General features: G+C 33.2%; 1 protein-coding gene and 1 long non-coding RNA gene across 2 annotated transcripts; both read right to left on the bottom strand.

The window, feature by feature from the left end:
• Positions 1-4,246: 4,246 nt before the first annotated feature.
• On the bottom strand, positions 4,247-5,497 carry LOC131642033 (uncharacterized). Its single transcript, XR_009295717.1, has 5 exons — positions 5,180-5,497; positions 4,988-5,091; positions 4,844-4,897; positions 4,576-4,739; positions 4,247-4,318 (listed from the first exon to the last, which is right to left on the bottom strand). It is a non-coding gene; the product is annotated as an uncharacterized LOC131642033 (long non-coding RNA).
• An 11,590-nt stretch (positions 5,498-17,087) lies between these two features.
• On the bottom strand, positions 17,088-19,321 carry LOC131642032 (uncharacterized). The gene is made up of 3 exons (XM_058912320.1): positions 18,311-19,321; positions 17,355-18,200; positions 17,088-17,177 (listed from the first exon to the last, which is right to left on the bottom strand). The coding sequence occupies exons 1-3, from the start codon at positions 19,319-19,321 to the stop codon at positions 17,088-17,090; spliced, it is 1,947 nt and encodes a 648-aa protein (XP_058768303.1).
• Between the last annotated feature and the right edge of the window lie 3,830 nt (positions 19,322-23,151).

The raw sequence follows: 23,151 nt of genomic DNA, 5'->3' as shown, positions 1-23,151 counted from the left end.
CACAAACTTATTTAAAGTTAGATATCACACCATACATCCTTACAACGAAACAACATCATGATATCAACAATCCATCAGTTGAACATGTGAATCAATACATCTATTGACATAGAAGCGACACAAATAATATCTAGACCTTTCACCTATCACTTCCATTCTAGAATGTCCAATGGTTTGCACCAATCCTGTTGGCTTCTAAAGTTTAACCCTTGACACCAAACAAGTCACAAAACATAACAACCACACCAAATCACGCTTCACTTGTGCCACTCTGATCATCTACCTCAAATCAATGTCCTCATTTGATTTCCATAAATTACTAAATCTACAAGTTTCACATCTAGCTTCTGACTTTCTTTACTATCCGCCAGAAAATCATTGTTTACCTTTGATATCCTCAATCCTCCCCTCTGCGGTGTTAGTTTGCATACAAATCAAGTCTCCTAACTATTCAATAAGTCTTAATTATTTGATATCCATTTTCTTTTAGGTTCACACAAAATTGTTAACGACCATTCTCATGATAAAACCTCAATCACTTTACAACCTATCAAGCTGTCTAGAAAAGTCTATCCACCCCGATATGATCACGTCTACTATTAACAAGAGATTAAGGGTGATCAGTTCCTCAATTTTTCAATAGATAGCCGAAAACCATGACAAGGCATAAACTATCATTACCAAACTACAATAGCGTCTCTTTATAATTCACGCTCAACAATTTCCATTTACGTTACAAATGCTTCCACAATTTCCTTCTCATTCGATCTTGTCGACGAGACACCATCACTCAAACACACTATGTAGTCTACTTCACACTCACTTAGCATCACGCAAAAGTTAAGTATCCTCTAACTCAAGAAATGATGGTATACCAAATACATTACAATTCACTCCATTATGTAGCAACCTGCTTAAAAATTTACGTTCAAACGGAGTCGTCACCCACTTTATTTGGGCAAGTGAGAAACCCTTACAAAAAATAAGAGATATGGGTAAGTAGGTAAATTAGGCAAAGGGAAGGTGTTAGGCACCCTTTGTCTCCCTTGTACTCAAGGGAACCCATTTAGTCTTTAGGTTTTATAAAAAGGTTTTTGACAATTGTTGACTAATAAATTAAAAATAATATGCCTTTGGCCAAAAGAGCAAAACCTCAAAGGTTTTGATGGGGTCATTGTCAGATCGAGACAACAATGACCATGGCTAAGACAAAACATATAGCAAGAATAAAAGCAAAACATAGCAAGAATAAAATAGTGACCTCAATGCATCATCATTGGCCAAAAAAGAGGAACGATAATAAAAAAAACTTTTTTAAATAAAAGGGTGGCCTCATACCAAAAGGTTTAATCATTGGCCAAAAAAGGTAAACCCAAGGGTTTTGACAGGTTCATTGCCAGATCGAGACAACAATGATCAAATGCCAAAAGCCATGTATAGTGAAAATAAAAATAACCTCAACGTATCATCATTGGGTAAAAGATTTAAAGAAAACATTTTTTAAAGGGAGGCCTCTGCTATCATCACTGGACAAAATTTTTGAAAAAAAGTTTCAAAAAGGGAGGCCTCATATGAAGTCATCGGCCAAAAATATGAGTTTGAGTTGACGGATTTGAGTTTGAAAGGGGGAAAGGGTTTGTCGGCCGTTGTCAGTTAATCGACAACGCTGGGTTAGGGTTGTTCAAGACAACCCCAAGGCAAACCCTCGGAGGGAGAAGAGAAGCGTAGTAAAAAGGTGTGTGATGTGAATGTGTGAAAATTGTACGTGAAAGTGAAAAAGGTCCCCCCAAATAGGATTGTCAAAGGTCCTATTTATAATGGGAAATTTAGGTTAAAAATCCAAAAAAAGAAATAACCCATATCCAAAAGCCCAACAACCTATTTTTTGAAAATTGGTAAAAATAGGAGAAAAAGTGTGAAAATGTCACTTATGGTATTCGAATCTATGACCTCGTATTTGCAAGCCTTGCTTCCTTACCAATTGTGCTATGTTATTTATTTGTAATAAAAAGCCAATTGAAAGTGTATGAAGCATAGACAAATATTTTCTATTTATTAAAATATAAATAGTTTTAAGAGTAAACTATTATTAGGGGTGGCAAAACGGGCCGCCCGCCGCCCGCTCCTCCTTATGCCCGCCAAAAAACGAGCGGGGCGGGCATGTCCGCCAAGTAAAATGGGCATAAAAGTCATGCCCGCCCCGCCAAGATGGCGGGGTGGCGGACGGCGGGCTTACCCGCCTATTTTTATTTATATTTTTAATAGATTAATAGGCTTTTTTACCTTTTAAATAAACTTTTCACTTATATTTTAAATTAATTTTTTATAAAAGCAACTTTTTAACAAATTTACTTAAAAAAATATTACATATATTTATAAGTAAATGTATAAAATAAACCATCAAGAATTGCAATTACTAGAAATAACTAAAAAAAAAAAGAGTTTTAGAGGAGGGGCGGGCTTTGGCGGGCGGCGGACTTTGGCGGGGCGGGTATGGCGGGGGACGGGTTTTTGCGGGGCGGGCTTTGGCGAGCGGCGGGCCTAAAATTCCAACCCAACCCGCCATTTTTTGGCGGGTGCGCGGGCCGGCCCGGCGGCCCACTGCCCGTTTTGCCACCCCTAACTATTATACTTTTGATAGAAACAAATAATTACAGAATCCAAAATATTGTAGATAAACCAAGGAAGTTTATAAAACCCAAGTTTAAAAATAATTTTGAATTCTGAAATTGGGCCTCATATTTTATGAATAATAAGCTCAATTAAATACACACTTTTACTTAATGTATACCCCTATCTTTTGAATTGGACAATTTAGAGAATGATTACTCTTTTGAAATGGGCTTGACAATCAAGATGTCAAGCCCACTAGTTTGATATACACCCCTTGTAGAGTTTGTACTACGTCCCAGTTAATAAAACGTAATAACAATAGGGAAAATTTTGGGGTATGACACATTCCAATTGAAATCTTAATAATACCATTACCTCTCTTTTCCTCAAAAGCTACCATCGTTCTAATCGTTATTAACCAACATAAGCTACATTCCCGTGTGCTCCCTCCAATACCATCACACCTTTCCTAATACCAACCATCTCACCCCCCTCAACTCGTTCAGTACACTACTACAGAAAAGGACTACGAAAGCGCTTTTTTTGGGCTACTAAAGCGCTTTAAAGCGCTGCCAAAGCTAGCGCTGCCGTAGGTAACGAATGCGCTTTTGAAAGCGCTCTGGTAGCCCCCCCTATAAGAGCGCTTTTTTCAGAAAAGCGCTCTGGTAGCCCCCCCTATAAGAGCGCTTTTTCCAGAAAAACGCTCTGGTAGCCCCCCTATAAAAGGGCTTTTTCCAGGAAAAGCGCTCTGGTAGCCCCCTATCAGAGCGCTTTTACAAAAGCGCTTTCGTAGGTTGCGTTTTTTTTTTTATGCTTTTTTTATTATCTTAGACAAATAAAAATTAAAAAAAATACATTTAATATGAGACATTTTATGAATTGAATCTACAAGTATTGCATATATTTATTATCAAAATACAAATAAAACATCACTAATTTTATAAGTGCTTTAGAAGCTAAGTTTACAATCAAATTCTCAAAACACAAAATACAATATATATATATATATATATATATATATATATATATATATATACTGATTTGCTCCTTAAGAAAACTAGTTCTCTCCCGCCGAACGTGACTCCTCGATGGCCATAATTGACTTTCCAACAATGCACAAATCAACTTCTAATTTATCTTCAATTGTCCACGCATGTATACATATAAGAATAAAAAGAAGAAAAAAATAAAGTTAATAAAGGAGTATAATACATATTGACTAAATGACTTATAGATAAGTCACATAAGTAAATTGTCACTACACTAGAAATGAGAAACTAATCTTCCTACTTATGAAACTAATAAGTTATAAATTAGATAAGTCATGCTTAAACATTCTGACACACAAACAAATGTATCATATAATAAGTTGGAAAAAAATCATGGATATCAAAAACCAAATCAAGAGCACTAGGATGTCCTCTAAAGAGTGAAGGAAATGAATGGTGGAAATGGAAATTGGTTACCTTAGCAGCATTGAATTGCCCCCAAATTTCAGGAAAGAACAATTCTTTACAGTTTTGTTATTTTATTGGCACCATCAATGGAAGAGTTAAATTCAGGAGCTTCATTGAGGGTAGCATGGAATCCAACAAGTCTTTATTCTAGTCTTTATTATAACGAATAAATTATTGTTGACATGTTGCTTTACTCAAGACTCTAAAAGAGTGACCATCTCATGTTTTATAGCAAAATGAGTATAGATCTGTAAAGAAGCCAAAATTAGAATCAATATATTATCCCATTTTATATCTATTTTTTTAATAATACACTGAGTAGACTACAATAATACACACAGGTACGATTAACTCATAAACCTTAAATTCCCATACTGAAATGAAAATTCAAATTTAAATATCAGTTAACACTTATTTACATAAAAAATATTCAATTAATTAGTTTTGTTTGGTTAATACATGCAGAGAGAACATAGAAATAGTTATCGTGTTTTGATGAAATTACCAGAATATCTCAGCCAATACCCTATGCTTGTCTATATCATTGAACAGCGGTTGGCGCTTAATGATGTGAGAAAATATGCAGCCCATATACCAGATATCAGCTGCAGTTGAGTAATTGGTTGAGCCCATCAAAAGTTCAGGTGCTGTATAGCTCAGATGAGCCTTCTGCAAATCGAAAAACAAAATTACAATAACATTACTTTGCATGGTTTGAACCATCCTGGATTGTTTTAAACAATGTAAAAAAGAGAAAGTATATAGTATCATACATGAATAGAAGTTTTGGGTGCACAAATTCCAAAAAGAGCTTGATGTAGAACAGACTGCAAACACAAAATGTAGAAGAAATTTGAGATATAAAACAAAGCAGCACTACACTATAGAAACAATAGTTTAGTATAAAGATGAGTTACTCTTTCGAAAGTGTGAATGCTAAGCACGGGATTAGTGATGTACTATTTTTCAAGATTTACACACACCAAACATATATTCCTCAGTAGCTAGAATTTGCAACAACCTGTAGATATCACACACACCAAACATATATATATAATCACCATAAATCTATTCATCGAAGCTTGATTTGAAGAAAACAAATAACTGACCTGACAATATTGGGATGGTTCAAATCTCTAAGGATAGAGGTGTGATTCAAAATGGTGGATGGAATTCCCTTGCTTGGCTGATGTTGAGGAATGGTTCAAATCTCTAAGCTCTTTTTAAACAAAAACAATCGGCAGAACAAACTTATAAGTTAATATATCATCTACTAACCTAGGTGATAAATCATATGTTTAGTAATATATCATCTACTAAACTTTAATATATGATTTGCATGTGTTGTAATGTAACCATGATTGCCATCAATAAGAAAATTATAAAGAGAGAACAAAATACTTACAAAGGACTGGACTGTCGATAACAACAAACACGAATGGTAAGTATGTATTTCAAATCAGTTATCGCTGGAAAGATAAAATATAATGTTTCAAATGCACAGTACAAAAATGTTTCCTTGACTTTGACAACTACCTTGAAGTCACCCTCCAAAGATCTTTTGATATATTTTTGGAAGTTAAATTTACTTCCTGATGACAGATGAACCTACACGCCAATGCTTTGTTTAAACTACTTCATGTATGATACATAAGCCACAATGACCAAATCTCAAAAGCCTACTCCAAGAAACACAACGCATCAAAAACAGAAATGAAACAGCCTACCATACACAAATCTAATAATTTAAAAATCAAATGTATATGGTTAAGTTTTAACTAAATGCAATTGTTAAAAACATTACATATATCAGTATTGATGACACAACTATTGGATACTATAACTATTAATTGAAAAAAAATATACCAATTAACCCATTAAAATACAACACTAAGTTCATTCCCTAAGTTTCCCTCAAAACACATAAAAACCTTTCAAATCCTCAAAATCACAAATCATCAATAAACTAACTGTTTCCTACATTTTACATTGAATCGTCTTTTAAAAAATTGAAATAAATTCAATTCAATATTGTGATAACATTAACTTCATTCCCTAAGTTCATTTTAGAAATGAATTTATCAATAAAAAATGACAATTCATCAGTAGCTCGTTAACATCAATTGCCGAAACAAATTGTAAAAAACCATATCCAGCACATACAATCTTATACATACAAAACAACAATTTGCAACAAAATAAAAAATTGACAAGATCGGAATCAAGGCGATTTCAATTTGTTCACCTTTTACAGAGGTTGTGTTAGGGTTTGGCTGCAACAAAACGGCGGTCCATCTCAACGCAGAGGGATTGAATCTGGTTGATAAACTTCTTTATAGTAAACGAAAGTTCTGAATTAAGGCTGGCAGTGGAGGTAGAGGTGGAATTCTCGAGACGCTCAAGCTGTTCTAGACCGTCGCGATACCTAAGCAATAACTTCTTGAGGCTTTGGAGAACTTCCGAGAGTGTTCCTATGCCTCCTTCTTCCATTGCAATGAAGGATATGTTAGTGGTGGTAAACGACAATCGACGCAATAAGAAGAAACTGCAGCGGCGGCAACTAGGGTTCGGGTGAGGGAGGAGAGCTTTTCCAAATCTTTTTCATTTTTCTCTGTCTCTTTTGTTTAACTAAAGAACCAAATGATTTTATTTTATATTTTCATTATGTTTCATAAAGATTATAATTTAATAGTTTTAATATATAGGACAGGGGTTCGATCCCTGGTAATTCATTTTTTAAAATTTAGGGGTATGCTACGACAGCGCTTTTAGAAGCGCCTTCGTAACTAGCTCTATACCAGCGCTTTTTAGAAAAAAGCGCTTTCGTAGCCTACCCCTATAGCAGCGCTTTTAAAAGCGCTTTCATTTCTTGCCCTATAGCAGCGCTTTTTAAAAGCGCTTTCGTAGGATCCCCTACAGCAGCGCTTTTTTTCCTTGTTTTTTAGTTTTGTTTTTAGCGAAGTCTATAACAGCGCTTTTCCTAAAAGCGCTTTCGTAGGGGTGCTGCTAAAACTCAAATTTGGCGTAGTGGTAACAACATATCGTACTTCACCTCGTCTCAATTAAATTGCGATAATAACTAGTTAGGTCCAAAAGCTTCTAATCTTTATAACTGACCTCAGAGCCTTCCAATGTAGAACTGCATCTACTTTAGACGAATTCACACATACTATCACCTGAGAATGCACACTCGAGAAAACTTACCTCCTTAACTCATCACTTACACTTGACAACTTAGCATAAGGCTTCCTCCCTGTTGACATTGAAATTCAAATTGCAACGTCCAAGACGCATGTATTCCGACTTAGATCAAATCATAACATTCTCAAGAAACACAACAACAAATTGACCCAAGTATTTATTATGCCTACACCGAGTTTTAAAAGTTGTCTCTAACCATCCTCTTCCTTCACCTGAATCTGAAGGTAATCCAACCTCAATTTGATTATACTGAGGACATACTCGCTTACCATTTGATCCATCAAATCATCATTCATTTAAAGTGGATGTTTAATTTCAATCATTACTTGATTAAGTGTCCATGACCTCTTACTACATTCATCTCCCTTTACTAACAACACCGAACCTCCCAAAGTGGTACACTTGGTTTCACAAATTTATTTTCCAACAATCTCCTAATCGTTTCTTCAACTCTGCTAACTTAGACGTCGACATCCTATATGGTGCCACAGAAATAAATCTGGTACAAAATACAAGATCAAAAGCAAAACTCCACCTCTCAATCTCCATCACTACATAACAAATAAATCACTTCCAGCTTTTGGGACCATTTTTAAAACAAGGTTCATTACGTTAGTTTTCTAACGCTTCAAACGAAACTCGAATCGAACGTCTGAAACTCAAATTATGAATTTTCGAAATTTTCAGAAAATTCAGCTCAATACATTGGTAACTCAACACTGACAACTTCACGATTAATATACAGGGCTGAAAACTTTGTAACAATCAGAGCTTCACGTCCTAAGAGTTATTCTACTTGCTTAACGTAGATATATAGAAAATTTAGATGATGAAAATAGATTTTTTTTATACTATAGACATCACTAAAACTATAGTGATCTAATATTATAGGGATTTTTAAATGGTGTCAATTCATCATATAAATGTGTCAAATATTAATATTTGAAATTTCAAGATTTAAAATTTACTAAGTTTTGAATGAAAGTTATAATAAAGTTTGGTAGTTATTGCGAAAATTATACGGAAAAAATGAATTTTTTTATTTAAATATAACAAAAATAAAAATTTATTGATAATTTTTTAAAAAATATATGAAAAAGGTTATGATGTGTTATAATAAGAGAATGAGTATATATCGTATTCTCAATTATGAAATAATTGTCTTATTAGACTAAAATAATCATTTATTTACTATAATATTAAATAGTTTTAATTTTTAATTATAAATTCATATAAATTTCATTCAATATATTTTATTATGTATTAAATATTTTTGAGGAAATAAATAAATTTATTAACTCACCCTATAAATAACTCAAATATTAAAATTATAATTAATTTTGATAGTTGTAGTGGGTAAAAAATAATAATAATTTTTTTTTTCTATTGTAAAAATTATATAAAACAGAAAAAATTAAAAGAATTGGTTTAACTATTTAAAAAATAAAATTTTATTAATAATTTTTTAAAATATGTGGACAATTGTGCGTAAAAAACTAATACTCATTCTTAGGCACGTGTATCTTACTAATTAATAATGTAGTACGGAGAATTCAAATTTTTGCTGCATAAAAACCCTCCATTTATACATATTTGACTATCCTATTAAAATTAGATGGTTTTGATTTTAAATTTGTAAGTTTAGAAAAATCAAATCTACTCTTTCTAAATTGTGGTCAAAATCAAATAGTTTATAACATCTTAACGTCTTGATCACCTGAATAGGGGGGTGAAGACCAATTGCAGAGGTTTCAATTTCGTATCCGTCTCCGTCTAGAATTTATGTGAAAGGTGAGACAAGCCAAATCCATGTTCACATGTTTTATAAAAAATCAACTTTTAGTATTTATGTTCCTTAGTATGTTTAAAGTACTTAGTCTCTCTCACCGGACCAAAGATTGTGAAAGGTGAAGTAGCAGTTTCTCTGGTGATAAGAAAATAGACTTCAATCTTAAACGTAAAATTCAAACCTACACTATAAAATTCAAAACTACATTTTTGATAATTATTTTTTGTTCTTTTAATATTTTATAATATTAATATTAATAAATATTTTTACTTCAAAAAATAATTTAAAATATATTGATATTAAGTATTTTAACATTGATTGTGTTTAAATATTAACAATTTAATAGTTTGGATCTTATTAAAAAATAATATATGTTTTTTACATAACAAAAAATATGGGGGAAAAAAATCAAAATCTAAAAAATAGTAAAAATTGAGGAGAATTTCTTCACCCACCTCCCAACCTTCTTGGCCACCTCCGGTGAATTTACCACAATACCCCTTATTTCGGAAGTTCATTTCCGAAACGGTACTTTTTTTTGGAAAAAAGGTGTTTTCGGAAATGAACTTCCGAAAACGTATTTTTTTTAATATAAAATATTGATTTCGGAGATGCATCTCCGAAATAAAGTCACTTTTCAGAAAATGTGGTGTTTCGGAAGTTCATCTCCGAGCGCACCCCCTTTGGAGGAATTCGGAAATGCACTTCCGAAAATAGGTCTGGACAGAAGAAAATGAACAATTCGCTTTATTTAATCGGGTGAAAATTACAACGATAATATTACATAAAATTAAAGTTACATATTGTTAAACACGGGTAGGTGGGGATGAGAGAGTGGTGGGGAGAAAAAAAGGCTTCCAAATTTCAAAAGGTTTATTTATTATTTTAATAAAAATACGTACAACTGAAAGTAACAAATGACGGAGGAGGTGTAACCGGAGCCGAAACATATGACGGAGGAGGTGGATGTCCGGAGGAAGAAGACCCGGAGGTACGTCCACCGCGAGACAAAGGAGCCAATCAATGTAAGCTATAATTTATCATTATCATCAGGGGACGTCATTACAAAAAATTGGAAAAAAAATCTTATTATTTTTAATCTTGATTTTTTAGAAATGACCTCCCCAGATGATAATCATAAACTATAGCTTACATTGATTGGCTACTTTGTCTCGTGGTGGACGTATCTCCAGTTCTACTTCCTCCAGACATCCACCTCATCCGTCATATGTTCCGACCCCGGTTACCACTTCCAAAAACTAACATGATAAATCCAATACAAATACACTGTGCGATACAATCCGAAATCAGAACAAAACAAAACAAAAACATGTTATTCTGCCCGACGAGCGTTACATAATACACATCAAACAAAAAAAAACACGTTATTCTTCCCGACGAGCGAACTCCTCCGAATGAAGATAATTATACCAATCCTCATCCCACTCAGTCTCAGAACCATCAGCGTTGATCACGACTCTCACGCCTGAAGATTGAGCTTGAGCATCCGGGCCCCGGGCCCACTGGGAACGAGAAGTAGAGCCGGTCGAAACCTTCTTCTTCTCCTTCACCTCCTTCACCTCCTTCACCTCCTTCACCTCTTTCACTCTTTCTTTGAAGAATCATTTCTTCCCCCCTTAGCGCCCTCTCTAGAAGACATGTTCCTGTAAACAATTGAAATCGATTAATATGCGAGACAAAATAAAAAACAAAAAAATTTGAACTTCTGATACATTTCGGAAGTTCATTTCCGAAAACTGGGATGGAGGTGTTTTCGGAAATGAACTTCCGAAACACCCCTGCGATGGAGTTTTCTGCAACTTCCATGGCAGACCCCTAAACCAAACTTCAAACCAAATCAAAATGCTTCTAAACAACCTAAATACTACTAACAACCTAACCATATATCATTTATGCAATTAAAACCCTAAATAACATGCATTTGAATAATAGATCTAAAAATTTCAAAACTTACAAAGTGTTAGGATTGAGGGCTTTTGAATGTTGTTTAGCAGTGTGATTGGAGCCTTGATGCAGCTTTGGAATTCTGTTTGCACAAATTTTCGCCTCTGCCACTTTTTGTTTTGATTTAGGGTAAATGATTGGGGGAGGGGGAGTGTTTTGATAAATCTGCAGAAATCGCAGTATTTCGGAAGTGAACTTCCGAAATAATTGTTTCGGAAATGAACTTCCGAAGTAAGTCAGCTTTTTTAAAAAAACACGCTTTCGGAAATGAACTTCCGAAGCAGGGGTAGTTTTGGTTTTTCGCAGGAGGTGACCACCCATAGGGAGGTGGGTAAAGAAATTTTTAAATTGAGTTAATCTTATATATTGTGATAGAAATAGAAAATTAGTAGAGTTAATAAGTTTCCAATTATTATGTTATGTTCAATTAAATATTTAAAATTAAGACAAATTTAAAGAGTTTGCATACAAAATGAACTATTTTTTAATTTAAAAAAATGCAAATAAAAAGTTGAATCAATTTTTTTTAAATTTCGAAAATTTGGATGTTGATTCTTGAAATTGAGAAGATTGTGATTGTTGTTTTAAGAGTATACATTTTGGTCTACAATATACACACAATGTTTAGACATGAAATTTTCAATTTTCTAAGCCACATTAGACCTTGAGTAGAAAACTTTTTAAGGCTTATTATACTAATTTATATTAGAAAATTGCTTAACGCAACTATAAATTACTATCAAATCCTCAATCCTCGTGAGAATTTAATAATATCTTTAGTATTTAAAGATACGTCAATAGATGCACTCCAATGACATACATTTCTGAATTATAATCTAAAGATATATATAAAAAAATTAATGAAAATGCATCTTCATATACATTTTAGATATGCATGTCTACCATCTTCTACTATCTATACATTAATAATAGATTGACCAAATTGCCTAAATTACCCTTTCACCAAAATTTATTTGCACTAATAAAAGGTCATTTTTGTAACTAACAAATTAAGTATTCACTCTTTCAACTTTATTGAATGGATGCCCCAAGTGTTAGCTTTTCATTGGTCCGAATTAAATAACATTTTCCCTACAACTTTATTGCATGAATGATGACATCACATGTAAGCCATGGATGATGGAATTCATATTTAAATTTCTTTTACATTTCATTTTCCCACACTTTCTTACTTTCATTTTAATTTTTCTTAATTTATTTATTATCACAAAAAATATTAATAATCTATTTTTAAATTTTAATCTTACTAAAAATTTTAAATTTCTTTCGCATTTCATTTTTCCATACTTTCATTTTAATTTTTCAAACATTTATCTATTATCGCAAAAAATATTAATAATCGATCATTTAATTATTATTCCCAAAAATATTTAATTATTTCACGGGCCACTATCAACTTAATATTTAATTTTTTTTAATCGATCATTACACATTTTCTCTATCTTAATTAAAATTTCAAATTTCTCTCACATTTTTTCACACTTTCTTACTTTAATTTTAATTTTTTTTCTCTATTTATTTATTTATTTATTTATTATCTCACGGGTCACTATCAACATAATGCCTATTTTATTTTAATCAATCATTGTCTTTATTTGAGAGATAATATCTTTATTTTTATTTTTTCTCCATCTCACGATTTTTTATCATTATTTAATACAACTAAATTTCCATGATTATTGTTTATTTTACATTTGTTTTTAAATATATTTTATATCGCATCAAATTATTTTTTTATTTCACGGGTCATTATCAACATAGTAGCTATTTTATTTTAATCAACAACTATTAATTGAGAGATAATTTTTATTTTTAAATGTTAATATTTCATTTTTATTATCTCCATCTTATAGTATTTTTTTATATGATTATTTAATATAATTGAATTTATATGATTATTTTTCATTTATAATTAAACCATAGTGATCTATATCATTTTCTTTTAATTGTTGTTGGACCGTCAATTATTAAATTACCTGACCCAATTTTGCTATTGTGTTCTTAACCTATCTTAAACATTTTTTTGTGGATCATTGTTTTCTATATAATTATTGTTAAATTTACAATTAAGTAAACTATTTCATATTTTTCATTTATATTTAAAATTTTACATTTGCATTTGTTAAAATTTTATTTTTTTCTCCAACTCACATGTCCTTTTTTATATGGTTCTTTATTACACACAAAATTAACACATGAATAAGATAATAATGTTTAATCTTAAGGGCAACTTTCAATACAATGCCTATTTTGTTTTAAACAATAATGACTTTAATTTGAAAACTAAAGTATTTATTTTCAAATTTCAAAACGATTCCTATGGATATTAGGTTTTCAGAGAATTGGGAGTATAACAGAGCAATCAATAAAACTCTAATCTATTCAAGTAAAACAATTCATTTTAATTATGCATATTGCTTATAATTCCTTTTATTTATATTATTCATATCATTACAAAAATACTACACCAGAAAAAAAATCACCCGTGCGGAAGCACGGGTCTCTGACTAGTTTAATTAAAAAGGATGTTAGACTTTTCTCCTTCTTAGTGATGCAAAAAACTCATACATGTGGGTCCCATGGATAAAACTGCTCAAGGGCACAAGTTGAATATTTTAATGGGTATTCACAATAAATAAACAGATATTTTGCTACCCATTTTTTAACGGGTATGAATACGAATTTGATGGTACCCGTACTTTAAAATAAATTTGTGTAATATAATAATATTATTATTATTATTATTATTATTATTATTATTTTGTAGAATCAAGTATAATCATTGGATAAAAGAGAAATAAAATGAATCTGATTTATTTATTTTTATGTGCTAGATTTGAAATTATATTTTGTCTTTAAAAGAGATAAAAAAATTATTTAATTATATTTCTTTAAAAAAATTATTTGGACCTTCATTACTAGCAAGAAAAATATGTATTTATATTTCTCTCAAAGATCTCTTCCCTCTCTTATCCATCAAGTGCCTATTATCTTCAAAATGAGTCAAAATTATGAGAATCAAAAGAAACATACTTCTAACTAGGGAATTAATATCAATAAGGCTAGATTTCTTAAGGCTGAGAAAAATAAGACCAAGGGGGTTAGCTCCACTTCTGCAAATGGTGGACCATCAGTTGGTACATCTGTGAACCATCAGTTGGCAGATCTGTGATTGGAAAGAAAATTATGACAAAGATGAAGACCTCGAAGAAGAAACATGAGCAAGAAAGTGACTCAGATGCTAATGAAGACTGGGTTACCTTCATGGATTCAAGTGGATGAACTAGAAATCAAGTCTGAAGAACCATTATATCTAGGTGCTTTTGCTTACCTTGTTTTGGCCCTTGTATTCGAGCATGTTTTGTTATGGCTTTGTAATGGATTGATAACATTTATGATATTATACCAATAATTTTCATGATGCTTCAACATCATGTTCAAGATCTATGCTATTGGTTGAAGTTTGTCTACTCCTGATCTGACGTGTGTATGTGCTAACATACTAATCTCTATGATGATTGACCAATATTTTTGAGGGACACCTCTTAGTCAAATTGTTGCAAAAGGGGGGAGTATTGGTGTGTAGGGGTAGTTTATTTACTATTAACTACTAACTGTGAGGAGTTTATATCTGGTGATCTCTTGTGTGTTTAGTACTAATTAATGCATGTGGTACTAATTGTTCTAGGTTTTTGGTTTTTTGTGTGTGCACACATGTTGAAGCATCTAGCTTGACATCTGACCCTCAACCTTGTGTGACTGTGTGTGGTGATATGTTTGTGTGTTAGTAATAACTTTTGACCTCTGTCTAGTGACTACTATCTACGTGTGCATGCATGAGTAAACTATCATTAATGATTACATGTTAACTTTATAAGAGCATTAACTGTCAAGTGACTAATGTATAACATCTTCCATGCCATCCTACTAACTTGTGCTGCTGATTCTGCTGCTAATGAATGGTCGGATGGTCGTTCTTCTGTTGATGTTGATGTTTGTTATGAGTATGGGATATATTGGTACTGAGTGGTGTTTCCGCTTGAAGAGTAATTTTGCCAAAATTTTCCAAAGGGGGAGATTGTTGTTCCTTTTGGATTGGCTCACTACTACAGAAAACACTTATACGCACGGTTGTGAAAGTCTTATAATCACGTTTGAGCAACCGTGGTAACTTAGTGTGTGGTTGTAAGTAGATTATTTACAACCACTGTCTAATGGCTGTGGTAATAAACTGGAAAATGCGCTACATATAATAATAAGGGTTAATACCTATTTTACCCCCTGTCATATGGGGCGTAGTTGAAAAACCCCTGCCAAAAAAAAAGTTTCAAAACATGCCTCATAAAATTTCAAAAGTTTTCATTTGAACCTTTATCACGCCATATCATTAAAAAAATCTGATGTGGCATTATTTTCTATAATTTTTTGATAAACTTATATGCCACATCACTAAATCATGAAATGGAAAGACCTAAATACCCTTAGTCTTTTTATCTTCATAAACCCTTGACCTTGTTGACCTAATTTATTTTCGTGAAGCATCTTCTTGTTCATCTAAGCTTTCTTCTTCTTCTTGTTTCGTTGCTGCGTTTTGCGCTTTGAGTCAACAAATTTCATCTATTTTCTAATCTTTTCTTCATGAGTCAACAACTTTCATCTAACTCAAGCTTATCTTCAAATGGAAGAGTAACTCCCAAATGTGGCCACAATGTCTCCATGAAGTTATTTGTTTCAAAATCGGTTTCAAATCCAGGAAGAAAATACTGGAAGTGTAAGCTGTGGGGTAAAGAAGACGACTGCAACGCATTTCTTTGGGATGATGAATTTTGCGGTGTAAGAGATTTTGGGCATCTTGATGTAGGAGTTGTAGAACGAATGAGAAAAATTGAGAGAGACTTCTCACTAAAGATGGAAGCCATAGAGAAAAAGATTGATGTGCTAACAAAGAAGATGAATAATCTTTTAGTTGTGTTAATTTGTCTATGGGTTTTCTTTCTTAGTCCATGTAACAAATAATTTGTCTATGTGTTAATTTGTAAGACTTCTGTTATTGAATTTTGTCTATGTTATGTTATGTTGGTTCATGTTATGTCATGTTGGTTTATGTGACAATTTATTTGTCTGTGTTGTAATGACTTTATGAAGGTGTATGGTTGTATTGAAATAGATTACAATGGAAATGACATTTGTTATGTTATTCAATTCTTATGTGTTTTATTATACCAAAATATGAAATTCTCATGTGTTTTAGTTAAGCCAATACCAAGTGAACTTGGATTGATTCCAAAATATTGACAATAACAAGTACATAAATAAAAACTTGGAATGGTACCAAAATGGCACATAATTAACAACTTGGAATGGTACCAAAATGTCACATAATTAAAAGCTTGGAATGATACCAATATGTTCTGATAAGTAGGAGTTACAAAATGGCACATAATGTGCTTAACATAAGTACAATAACACAGTACATTTGAAATCACCAAAATGGCACTTAATGTGCATAACATAAAGACATTAAAACAGTCAAATTGAAATCACATAATGGCACACAAAATGTCCCCCATGGTGCACAGCTACTGAGTCATGCGCCTAGCAATTCCCTTCCACTTCTGCTTTGAGATTTTCTTTGATGCACTCCAACTAGATCCTTCAGGTTCATCAATTGTCAATGGTGCATCAGGTGTTGATCCAGGCCCACCATGTCATTTGGCATTTCTCACCTCCTTCAACCTCTCACTGACCCTTTTTCTTGTTGGCTTCACAGGCAAGACCTTTTTCTTTTTCTTTGTAGGAGGTTTTTTGACAGTTGCTGAAGCTGGCCCTGGTTCAGTCATTGCAGCAGGCTCTGAATCAGCTAAAGGAACACTTGTTGCAGCAGCAGGTTGCATAACAGCAGGTTGTGTGGGATTATCAACTTGTGATGTTTGTTCTTCATAGAGAGCCATCATATCATTAAGCAATGCATCCAACTCTGGGTCTTCAACCACAGATGGAGCTGCCTCAGTTTGAGCTTCCATATTTCCACCAGACTGAGCCTATTCAGTAGAAGCCTCAGTTGGAGCTGCCTCAGTTGGAGCTGGCTCTTGTACAGGTTTTGTTGATACTTTGGTCTTGGGTGTCTTTCTCTGCATTCAGTATCAAATATAAGAACACATAATTTGTCACAACAACAAAATATAAAGACATGAATTGTGAGGGAATACCTTTTCTCTTGAGTGCATTAGGATGTTGCTCAGTAGCTTGAACTTCCTAGAATTGTGGCCCAATTTGTCACACTTTGTGCATCTATAGGATACACCTACCCTTCTCATCCTTGATCCACTCTCATCCAACTCTCTAAACCTCAGTTTCTTAGGCCTTCCAGGTCCCTTCTTGTATTGTGGTGGCAACAAATTTTCAGCATCCACAGTGGGCCACATGTCCATGCCATTTATTGGACTAACATTGTTTTCATAACATGCCCTATAAGCATCTCTCGTGTAACAAGGATCAACATACTTCTCAGGATCTAAATTCTGATATTGCAAGGCAGAAACAGCATGTCTACAAGGTATGCCTACAAGATCCCAAAAGCAACAAGTGCAAGTTTTCTTCCCAATGTCAACAACAAACTGCAACCCATTATATGGGTGATGAACTTGCCACAAATCACCACTACTCCATGTAGGCAGCCATTCTCCACTAAAATGAGTTTCCTTGTCAAGCCTTTTCCTAGGATTAGGCATGACATTATGCTTCCACTTATCAAGCTTCACAATACTATTAGCAATCCTATTCATGATATAGTTCCTAATCCATTCTACCATAGTGAGTATTGGTTTATCCCTAGCTTGTAATATGGTACTATTGAAAGATTCACTCAAGTTATTCATCAAAACATCGCACTTAGGGTAAAATGAAAAAGAATGCTTACACCACAGTTTTGTTGGCACTCCCATCAACCAATCCCATGCCTTCTTGTCAAGTTGCTTAAGCTCATTCATCTTCTTCTCCCAAGCCTGGAAGTATGTGGCCTTGGCAGCCCCCATTAAAAGGTCCCTAATGGCAGCTCCACCACCAAATTTCTTCTTGAAATTTGCATACAAATATCTGAGGCACACCCTATGTTCTATCTGTTCAAACATCTCCTCAAAAACACTAACAAGCCCCTAAAACCAGCATAAGCACACAATAGAAAATGAACAACATTAGCACTATACTATAAAAATGAATCAATTAGCACTGTACCATAAAAATGAATAACAAACACAATTTGTACCTTTTGTTGATCTGATATAAAAACATACTTTCTCTCAGATCCAATGTCTTCCATCAGCAATTGCATAAACCATCTCCAGCTTTCCTTTGTCTCGGTCTCCACCACACCAAATGCCAAAGGATAATATTGGTCATTTGGGTCCCTTGCTACAGCAATTAACAGTTGACCTCCATATTGTGTCTTAAGATGACACCCATCTACACCTATAAATGGTCTACAACCATGGGTAAACCCTTTCTTGCAGCCATCCAAACAGAAATAAAACCTCCCAAATCTTGGTGGTAGTGTTGGATGTGGTCTCTCAGTGTTTATCTTGACAGTATTACCAGCACAATGGTTTCTCAACTCAGCTGCATAACTCCACAACATATTATACTGTTCCTTTGCATCACCTTCAATTATTTCATCAGCAATAGCTTTTGCTCTCCAAGCTTTTCCTTTGGTGATGCCTACTGAATATTTCTGTCTAAGCTCAGCCATAATTTCAGACAACTTTACTTTCCCTTGTGACTTCCTCTTTTCAACCACTAACTTAGAAACCCACTTGGAATTGGCAGACTTGTTATTTAATACCCTTGCACATGTGTGGGTCCCCACCCAAGTCTTTATCTGGTATGTGTGACTGTCTCCCACTTTACTACATAATGCCAAAAAGCCACATTTACCCTTGCACTCAACCCTAACCCTATAACTCTCATTCTTAACAAAACTTATCTCTCTACCATTTAATACAGACCATTCCCTAATAACATCTTTAAATTCAGAGAGAGATTTGAACTCCATACCTAATTTGAATTGAAAGTCTTTGTTGAGCAGCTCTGATCTGAACTTGTCATACTTTGGCTTGGAAGGTTTCTCACCCATGTCACTTTCATCAGCATCTGAACTATCAAGTTCCTCACTAGCATAATCCACATCTTCATCATTGGTTGTACTCCTCTTTGAACTAGATCCTAAGACACTCTTGGGCACCAAAAGATTAACCTTCTTTACCATGCTTTTGGCTTTCATGTTTTTGGGATCCTTGGATGCACAACGCTTGAATCTCAAAAATTTTCCATGGACATTCACCCTATTCCCAGTCTCGGGAAGAAATACCTCCACTTGATCGAATTGTTCATCTTCTACTTCAATCACTCTTTCCTCTTCACTATCATCGAAACATTCTCATGCATCAGTATCAGAACCACTGCTCTCAGTTTCACTAGATGTGCTGAAGTCATCCACATTAGGATGAACCACCTTGGTCATCATGTCCTTGACACCATGCTCCACCCAAATATGGCCATCAACCTTACAAGCCATACAATGCTTAGCAATTTCTACACAAGCTGCATCATCAACAACATTCATAAAGCCTTCATCTAGTTGCGGTATCTTTCGCCATAGCCTAAAACCTTCATATCCCCAATCCCTAACCAAACTAACAGCTTCAAAAAAACTCCATTTATCTTCATCCTGACCTTCAACAATAGTGTCGCTACCCCCTCTATAATATATATGACCGTCTTGCACGAAGTGTCCCCCATGGTGAAACACTACACTAAAAACACCCATACCTCCATAAAAGAGACAATATTCCGTCCAATATTTCAGAAAGATTTTCACTTGGGACCACAATCTTATACTAGTACGAGAATAGAAATCACAAGAAGACAATACATACCTTTTTTATCAGCGAATTTAGAGCGTATTCAGAGTGTGCGAAATCGTATTCAGAGCGTGCGAAATCGTATTCAAGTGTTGCTTTGTTACGGTGAAGTGTTGACAACGGTGGAAGATGAAAATGAAGAACCCTAATTGTAGGGTCTGAAACGATAACAAAATCAAATGCACATAAGAAATGAAGATAAAAAGACTAAGAGTGTGTTTGGATGAGGTAATTAGAAATTTTAAGGGAATTTAAAATTCAAAGCAATTCAAATGATTCAATTGAAATCCATTCATTTTAAATTATTTTGTTTGGATGAAGTATTAAGGTAATTCATTGTTAGATTTTTTGGGTATTTTTTTATAAAATATAAATTTTTTGGACCGAATTAAAAAATTGAAAAGTAGGGACCAAATTGCAATTTTTAAAAATTTGAAGGACCAAATTGTAAAATTTAAAAATTATTAAGGACCAATTTGCAATTTTTTTAAAATTTTTGGGGTCAATTTTATAATTTTGGAAAATATGAGGACCAATTTGTAAAATTTGAAGAAATAATAATAACAAATACATTTTATGGAACATGAGAGGAATTTCAAATTCTTTGGTTTTTGGTGTCATTTCAAAATGATTAAATTTAACTTAGATGAAATACTCCATAAATTTCCATCATTTTAACAATTCTTCATTTTTGTATCCAAACAATGGATTTTGGTCAAATCATTTTAAATTCCCTCAAAACATTACTTTCCCTCATTAAAATGCTTCATCCAAACACACTCTAAGGGTATTTAGGTCTTTCCATTTCATGATTTAGTGATGTGGCATATAAGTTTATTAAAAAATTATAGAAAATAATGCCACATCAGATTTTTTAATGATGTGGCGTGATAAAGGTTCAAATGCAAACTTTTGAAATTTTATGAGGCATGTTTTGAAACTTTTTTTTTGCAGGGGGTTTTTCAACTACGCCCCATATGGCAGGGGGTAAAATAGGTATTAACCCTAATAATAATTGTAATAAACAACCGTGGTGAAATGTTAGTCAATATTTTCAATTTTTGCCACATGTTTTGCCAGACTACATTGATAACTTTCTTCACAATATATAATATTAAATATTTTTAACACAAGAATAACAAGAACAATTACAAGAACCACAACAACAACAATATGAAGAACAACAAGAACAATGAAACAACAATAAGAAAAATGAGAACAATAACAACAACAAGAACACCAACGACAACAACCACAAGAAAAACAACAAGAACAAAAAGAAGAAGAACAACAACAACAACAACAAAATAAATAGAATCGTTAAACAAGTACATTTTACCTGACACAATAACAAAAACTAGCGTTGCTAAGTTGAATCCATACTTTTCATGCCTCATTCAATTTGGAGAAGAGATGATGGAGTTCCGAAACTCGTTAATGAAAGAAATGTTTCTGAGTTTCCTTTATGGAAGATATGATGTTTTCAAGTTTGGTTTAGTGGAGGAATAATGTTTCATAAATTGAAAAAGTTTGGAAGCAGGAGATGAAGTTTGTCTAATTACGTCTAGGGAAAAAGTGAATGAACTAAGAGCGTTATATATCATTAAAAAAATAAGAAGGTACCACTTTTCACCACGGTTGGAATTCCAACCATGGTGAAAAATGGCTTAAAAATAAGTAAAAACAAAAAAAATGCTAGTTCTAGGATTCAAACCAATGACTAGACGTCACTTTTCACCACAGTTGGAATTTCAACCGTGGTGATAAGTGGATTAAAAATAAGTAAAAAAAACCATAAATTGTGCTGGGATTTTAACCCATAATCAGACACCACTTTTCACCACAGTTGAAATTCTAACTGGGGTTAAACGTGACACCTTTCTACTTTTTACCATGGTTGTTATTAAGGACCATAGTGAAAAGTATTTTAATAAAATAAAAAAATGCAGACGCCTAAATATCACTTATTACTTCAGTTGATTGAATATGTGATTTAGGGATGGAAATGAGTCGAGTCGAGTCGAACTCGCCTCAGCTCAGTTTGACTCATTAAGAATTGGCCGAATTCGAGTTCGAGTTCAAGTTCATGATGAACTTCTTTTTCAGCTCAAACTTGACTCGTTAAGAATTGGCCGAGTTTGAGTTCGAGTTCGAGTTTATCACGAACTTTTTTTCAGCTCAAACTCGACTTGTTAGAAGTTCACTAACATATCGATTCAACTCGTTAGGTTTATCTTGTTAGGTTCAACTCGCTTATTTCACGGACTTAAAAGTAATTTTTTAAAGTCTATTCTTTTATACGATGTTAATTTTATTTGTATAATATTTGTAGAAATATTTTGCTCACTTGAGAATATAAATTATCAATTAAAACTGTTAGATTAAAATAAAATATGATACTAAGATTTAGAGCAAATCTTTAAACCTATTCTTAAAGGCAATATAATCTATCTCATATATAATCGAATTGACTCATGAACCTAACGAGTCGAACTATGTATAGTTCAAGTTCAACTCATTTAGTTAACGAACTTAGTTTTTAGCTCATACTCAGCTCATCTGGTTCATGAACCTAGTTCAACGATTTACTTTTCGAATCGAGTTTCGAACTATTTTCGAGTTAGTTTGGTTCATTTCCAGCCCTATGTGAGGTAATAACTTGCTACGAAAGGTATATTTTATAGTAGTGATTGCATTAAGAAAATCAACATGGAGTATGTTTAAGTTGTTTCTAGTGTAGGCGGGACACATGTGAAACATGATGTTCTAACATGTATGCTACAACATCTGGTCTTTAACAACACACATGTGTTTTTACAATATTTGTTCAGACTTATTCTATCCAAGATTCACTCTACACATAATATATATGAGAGAGTTAATTTGGATGTTCTTGAACAATATGTGGGACACGATGTTCCAACTTGAATGTAGTACAACACCTGGTCCTAGTCAGCAGGCCATAATGGATGTTGCTAGGTGCAAAACTTCTGATTGAGATTTAATCAGATTTGTTGTAGGTTGTTTAGCAATATTTGTGTGATTTGTTTAACAGCTGTGAAGATCAAATCATATTTTAATGGAGATTTAAATTTGAAATATAACAAACCATATCTTTTGTTGGAGATTTTTCGGGAGCATATCAAATTCAACTGATTCAGCTATTATTCTAGACGATATTTAATTCAGA

Source organism: Vicia villosa, unplaced genomic scaffold (genome assembly GCF_029867415.1).
Source record: "Vicia villosa cultivar HV-30 ecotype Madison, WI unplaced genomic scaffold, Vvil1.0 ctg.004382F_1_1, whole genome shotgun sequence".
In the NCBI taxonomy this organism is placed as follows: Eukaryota; Viridiplantae; Streptophyta; class Magnoliopsida; order Fabales; family Fabaceae; genus Vicia; species Vicia villosa.
Note: the sequence above shows the minus strand (reverse complement) of the source record. Positions and strands in the feature narration are given on the sequence as shown.

What these genes read in the sequence shown, in the direction of transcription:
- LOC131642032 (XM_058912320.1), bottom strand. Translation starts at nt 19,321, where the DNA reads ATGAAAGCCAAAAGCATGGTAAAGAAGGTTAATCTTTTGGTGCCCAAG. An exon ending in TTATATCAGATCAACAAAAG is followed by an intron (nt 18,201 to 18,310) that starts GTACAAATTGTG and finishes TGCTGGTTTTAG; the next exon opens with GGGCTTGTTAGTGTTTTTGA. An exon ending in GTGGATCAAGGATGAGAAGG is followed by an intron (nt 17,178 to 17,354) that starts GTAGGTGTATCC and finishes TACTGAATGCAG; the next exon opens with AGAAAGACACCCAAGACCAA.